At 62.7% G+C, this 6497-nt stretch overlaps 1 protein-coding gene across 1 annotated transcript; it reads right to left on the minus strand.

Annotated features, from left to right (window-relative positions):
• Positions 1–391: 391 nt before the first annotated feature.
• LOC120379700 (von Willebrand factor A domain-containing protein 5A-like) lies at positions 392–3694 on the minus strand. The gene is made up of 4 exons (XM_039497178.1): positions 3353–3694; positions 2482–2618; positions 1746–1872; positions 392–1242 (listed from the first exon to the last, which is right to left on the minus strand). The coding sequence occupies exons 1-4, from the start codon at positions 3588–3590 to the stop codon at positions 1163–1165; spliced, it is 582 nt and encodes a 193-aa protein (XP_039353112.1). The 5' UTR covers positions 3591–3694; the 3' UTR covers positions 392–1162.
• Between the last annotated feature and the right edge of the window lie 2803 nt (positions 3695–6497).

Below are 6497 nucleotides of genomic sequence, written 5' to 3' on the forward strand. Positions count from 1 at the left end.
TTGCGGGGAATCTCAGCCAAAGGGCTGCGTTCCTTCCCAGTGCTGGCTCAAGGCAATCGATCAAATACCTGGTCTCCTGATCCTTCCCCAGAGCCTCCGTGCAATGAGAGGCACGGGGCGGTGATGGGATCTGGGGGCTGTGCATTACATCGGCTTAGCTGCCTTCTCAGACACGGAAAGCCTGAACTAGGGACACGACCCAGCACAGAGGCACATGGTGAGAGCGGTTTGAGGGGGGTCGACGCTGGTTAACGCGAAGAGGGAAAACTGTTTGCGTCTTTGCTATTTTCGGGCAGTCCTTGATAAACGTAACACTTTCTCCCTGGGGAATTAAAGAGCTGAGCTCTTCCAGTGTTTGCTGGAGCCCCAGGACGTCCTGAGAAGAGCCTGCCGCTGCGCAAGGTGGGCCATCGGGATGGATGGCCAGGTTTTAAGCATTTCTTCCTTCGGTAGAGAATTCAGCAGCTGGTGAATGGGGACAGATTCACAACACACAGCGTCCTCTCTCTGCTGCCCACTTCCACCTGTCAGCCTTCCCCACTGAATCCCAGCTGCCAACCGAACGGTGTTCAGCTGGAACACGTCTGACCAGCTCTACTTTGGACATAGAGCAAATCAATAATGTGTGCAAATCCGTGGGCTACGGTTCACGTTCCGGACGGTCTATCGAAGAGATATCTGCCATTATGACCAAATGAAGTTGTGTTGGACACGCAAAGATCCTGTCAGTCTGTCTGTCAAACAGCTGAACTCCGTGCGGATGGGACTAGGTTTACACTCGATGGCTCATGCAGGGCAAGGTCAGTGCAGCCACCTATGGAGGGTCATTTGGAAAAAGCGAATAAATGTGCGCCATTGACACGGGCAATCCAGAGGACTCCCCCACACAATCCTGAGAGGAGGTGGCAGCTGTGAGCTGCGTGGGGGTTACTGAACGCTGGGTCAGCGTGGGATGGAGCCGGGGGGCAGCCATGGCGCCTCTTCAGCCAGCAGGAGCCGGATGCATCCAAATTGGTGGCAGTGATGGGATCTCAGTGGGGGGTTAGCTCCAGGCTGGGCACAGGCCAGCAAGGTGGGTCTACACCCAGTGCCCCCTGCTGACCTTTGGGGCTTCCCAGTTGGGGTAGCTTAGGGGGTGGGAATGGGGATCCTGCAGGGGGGCTCAGAGCCTGAAGACGGCAGGGCCAACGGTGCACCCCAGCAGGGTGTTGGCAGCTTCCAGGCATTCGCTCAGCCGGGGCCCTGAAACAAGAAGGGGGCGTCAGGGGGGGAACATCAGCCAGGAAAACGGGGGCGGGGGAACGGACACCAGTCGAGGAATGGGGTAGCGAGGGCCAGGGGTGGGAGCGGGGAGACACCAGCCTGGGAAGTGGGGAGGGGGGCATTTCAGGTGGTTGGAGGGGAGACACCAGCCTGGGAAATGGGGTAGTGAGGGTCGGGGGTGGGGGGAGACACCAGCCAGAGAAACAGGGGCGGGCCTAAGAACAACGGGCAGAGAGCTCACAGAGTGTGGGGGACTGGCATGGGGGGGCAGGGAAGTAAAGGCACTGTGGGGCTGGGCAAGGAGACCCTGGACAGGTGCTGAGATCGGGACAGGGAGTCGCTGGGGATAGGGGCTCTTGAGGGCTGGGATATGGGGCCCTGGGGGGCAGGGCTGGGGCTCTGGGCTGTGGGGTTTCCATGGGGCCCAGGGTTTTCCGGTCGAGGCCCTGGGCCCTGCCCCCAACCCCCCACTCCCGTCTCACCTGCTTGGCCCCGCACCCAGCCCACAGCCTTGGCCTCCAGCAGCTCCCACTCGTCGCGCAGACCCGCAGCCCGGCCGTGCAGCCAGACCACGGCCAGCACCGTGGCCCAGACACTGGGGGGCACGTCCTGGGGTGGGGGTGGAGAGAGAGAGAGAGCCTGAGACAGCACCTGCCCTGAGGACCCCTCCTGGCGCCCCGGGCGCTGCCCCCTCCCCCTGCCCTGTGGACCCCCCCCCATATCCCTGAGTGGTGAACCCCATCCCCCCACCACTGGGGGGCTGGGCAAGGAGACCCTGGACAGGTGCTGGTGGGAACCCCACCAGCGCTGCCCCTATCCCCCTGCCCTGGGAACCCCCCAATCCAGAGCCCCCTCCTCAGACTCAGAGGGTTCCCAGCTCTAGCACCGTGGACCCCCTACCCAGATACCCAGTGCCATGCCCAGGGGATGGGAGACAGCCTCAGAGGGGGCCCGGCCTGGGCCTCCCCGTGTCCCCTCCTCCCCAAGCCCTAGGACCTCTTGATCCAATGCTCCAACCCGTTTGGGGGTTCTCAGTCCCCTGCTCTGGGCCCGTCTCACCCACTGGGCTCCAGCCAGGTTCAAGGGTCTTTTGATCCAGCTGCCCTCAGACTGGGTCACCCCCAGTCTTCTCTGGGAGCAGCGAACAGGCTCAACTCATGGCACCTGAGCCCCATCTCTCCCCACCTCTCCTTTGTCCCTGTCACCTCCTGCACTCACCTTACTGGGCATCCTCCCCCTGGCATCGGTCTTGCTCACTCCCAGTGCGGCAGCCAGCTGGGAGTCCAGGTCCCATGAGCCATCAGCATTCTGAAGAGACACCAGCCTCAGCAGGAGATACTCCTCCCGTGCCCGCTCTAGGGAGAGATGTGGGGAGATGGGGCTGGGACATGGTTACACAACAGTAACATGGCCTGTCCAGGCTAAGGGACAGCCTACAACCTTAACTGTGCCCCTCCATGAGTGTCCTTAACCCTGCCCCATCCATGGGTGTCCTTTACTTGCTTCTCAGCACCGTTAACCCCTCCATAGGCACCCTAACCTCTGCCCCTTCCTGCACCCATGGGATGACAATTAACTTTAGTTAGGCACCCAACTCTCTTGGGCCCCTGTGAATGTCCCAGCCCCTGCCATTAATCCCACAACTCCAGGGTGTTTCTCAAACACAATCTGATCCCAGGACCATCCCACACTACAATCTGTGATACAAACCTATGTCTGGGGAAACACACAGTCATCTAAGAGTGTAGGGGAAATGGGATGTTACAGAGGCGAAACGATATTATAGCTATGCCTGTTCCAGGGTTATGAGGCAGAGTTTTTTGCCTGTGAGTTTCCTTATTTTTTATTTATTTTGTTGCAAGATAATTTGCATCACGACACTTAAAAAAAAAAAAAACAGCTGAGGATTCCCCCTCCCCCAGCATCACACTGCTGTTTTGCCCAGGAAGTTCCTTCACTTTCTATGTGACTGTTAAACACTTGCCCAGCTCTGGGACCGTCAGGACATGTCTGTCTCTGACCCAAGAAAGCGCATCCTGGCGTTTGCCGCCCGCCTTGAGTCCTGACTCCCAGCCCCTGCTCCCCTCACCTTCCTGGGGCGCAGTCCCTGGAGGGGTGCTGTGTTTGCAGGACTCGCTGCCCTCATGTTGGGAGCTCCGCCAGATGAACTCTGAGAGGCGATAGAGCCAGGACAGACACTTCGGAGGGGGGAGCTGCTTGTATAAGTGGTTTGTGTGCTCCACAGCCACCATCCTGGTGGAGAAGTGACTACTGCAAGTGACTACCGCAAAGGTGTGCGGTGCACTGTACTGCGAATGGCCTGCCATCAAATCGAACCCTAGGGAGCAGATGGTCAGAGAGAGGGACAGACAGATGGACACGCAGGCAGAGACAAGCTAAGGGATGGAAGCAAAATCCTCCCTCGCCCGGCACCCAGAGCCAACACGCCGGTAAGACCCCTCCTCCCTGCCCCCCAGCTGGGACCCCCACACACAGCCAGCCCCATTCTCCTCTCCCCTTAGCTCCCTCAGAGTCAGGATCCCCTCCCAGCCTCTGGGCTGGGACCCCCCCGGATCCAGCCCCTCCCTTGCAACTTCCCCCTAGCTGGGACCCCTCTTCCAGCCCCAAGGGATGCGGCGGGGGAGGGGGGTGCTGTGCCCCATGGATGAGGTCAGGACACTGGGGGACGAGAGGCCCCCGCTAGCCAAGCCTGCTCATGCCAGTGATGCGCCTGCTGCTCTGGTCCCTGCCTTTGTCTGGGTCGGTCTGCCTGTCTCACGGGGTCTGTTTCTCTGTCTCCATCTCCCCGTCTGGGTCCATTTGGCTGATTCTTGGTCTCTGCCCCCATCTGTTTGGGTCTCCGGTTCTGGGTCCGTCCGTATGGCCACCTGTCCACCCCACAGGCCCCACTCTCTCAGCTTGGAATGGCCAGGCCCCAAAGGCTGCTCCCCCGTCTCACCTGGCCAGCGCCAGGGAGACTGGGGTCACCCTGGGGGGAAGGGTGGGGTCACCCTGGGGGGAAGGGTGGGGTCAGCCAAGCCACATGATAGCTGGGGCAAGGAGAGGGGCAAAGGGACATTAGCCCATATCCATGATGCCTCCCCATGCGTCCAGGTGCCCCCTCGACAACTGGGATTCCCCGTGCTGGGATCCCTCCTGGAATTCCTCTGCTAGTGGCAGGTTCCACCCCCACCTCACCCCGCCCAGCCCCAGGTTCCCCATCCCACCCGAGCCCTCCAAGCCCATGCTGCCACCCCCGGCCCCAGGTTCCCCCTCCCACCTGAGCCCTCCACCCCCATGCTGCCCCCCCAGACCCAGGTTCCCCCTCCCACCCGAGCCCCCATCCACATGCTGCCCCCCAAGGCCCCAGGTTCCCCTCCCACCCGAGCCCTCCACCCCATGCTGCCCCCCGGCCCCAGGTTCCCCTCACACCTGAGTCCCCCGTCCACATGCTGCCACCCCCGGCCCCAGGTTCCCCCTCCCACCTGAGCCCCCATCCACATGCTGCCACCCCGGCCCCAGGTTCCCCCTCCCACCCGAGCCCTCCACCCCATGCTGCCCCCAGACCCAGGTTCCCCCTCCCACCCGAGCCCCCATCCACATGCTGCCCCCCAAGGCCCCAGGTTCCCCCTCCCACCCGAGCCCTCCACCCCCATGCTGCCCCCCCCGGCCCCAGGTTCCCCCTCACACCTGAGTCCCCCGTCCACATGCTGCCACCCCCGGCCCCAGGTCCCCTCCCACCCAAGCCCCCATCCACATGCTGCCCCCAGGCCCCAGGTTCCCCCTCCCACCAGCCCCCACCACATGCTGCCCCCACCCCAGGATCCCCCTCCCATCCGAGGGCCCCCCGCAACCTCTCCAGGGTTACCTGCCAGCGGGATGTCCCGTCTCACCAGCGGCCCCTGCACCGGCTGCATCCGCTCTGTGTCCACCCCCACGTAGGCCGTGAGGGAGCAGATGACCCCCGAGCTCAGGCTGGTCTCCAGCGCCTGGCGCTGGTCCTCCTCCGACCTGGCCCCCTCCAGCTCCAGCAGCAGCGACTTGGCTGCCAGCCGGTGAACGGGCAGCCTGTGCCGGGGACAGAGAGTCATGGGGTGAGCCCCGGATGCCTGGGTTCCAGCCGTGCAGGGAGGGGAGCAGGGGCTAGTAGGATAGTGTATTGCGGGGAGCCAGGACTCCTGGGTTCTAGTGGTTACAGCAGGGGGGCTGGGAGCCAGGACTTCTGCTTCCCTCAGTGAGCTGAGGCAGGTCCCCTCCCATTCCTGTCCTGTTGGGGGTGGGGATGAGTGGGGGAGGACCCAGATACCTGGGGGTAATGGGGGCCACAGGAGCGTTGCTGTCACCTGTCTCCATCCTGTGGCTGCAGGGGGAACTGCAGCATCTCCTTGTAGGTCTGGTCCTGGATGCGGTACTGCAGGGTGACGCCCCCCATGGCAGTGTCTGGGGGCTGCGGGCAGAGAAAGGGGGTCAGAGGTGGAGTGCGAGGGGGGAGAAGATGACCGGGGACCCCCCCAGACCCAGGTTACAGAACAAAGGGGGTAAATACACCTGATTAACAGCAGTTGAGGGGCTGCCCAGTTAGCCTAATGGCCATCAGTAGGGTCCAGAGTTAATGATCCTGACTGAGATCAACTCAGTTGGGGTAGCACAGAGACCCCCAGCCCAAAGGCCATTGTTAGGAGTCAGAGTCATCACCCGGGGTGGGTGGGAGTTTCCCGGCTCAGTCACTGACCCCGAGCCCTGGGGGTGTCCCGGGGGGGGGGGGTTGCTCTCTCACCTGGGGCTGCCCGCGGAGCTGGGCATAGATGAGGCACCGCTCCCCAAAGAAGATCACCTCAGGGCCCCGGCCCAGCAGCGCCGCCTCCATCCCAGGGGGCAGATCCCAGCTCAGCGAGATCCCAGTCACGGCCGGCTGCAGGGCCCGCTTCAGAGACTGCAGCGCCTGGGGGAGAGACCAGCACCCTGGGACCAGGAGGCTCCTATCCTTGGTCTAGGAGAGGAGTGGGGGCTGGTGGGTTAGAGCAGGAGGGGGATGGAGGAGCCCGGACTCCTGAGTTCTCACCTTGGGCTGCATGCGGTCCTGGCCCGTGATGAACTCGGCGCTGCCCCCTGCTGCCCGGGCGATGCCTTTGATCAGAGCCGTGGAGGCCCCTTCCCCAATGCCGAAGGAGAAGCACCTGCAGGGGGGCAGAGTCCAGGGGGGTGAAAGCAGTTGAAGAGGGGGCAGAGTTGGG

Source organism: Mauremys reevesii, linkage group 13 (assembly GCF_016161935.1).
Source record: "Mauremys reevesii isolate NIE-2019 linkage group 13, ASM1616193v1, whole genome shotgun sequence".
NCBI lineage: Eukaryota > Metazoa > Chordata > Testudines > Geoemydidae > Mauremys > Mauremys reevesii.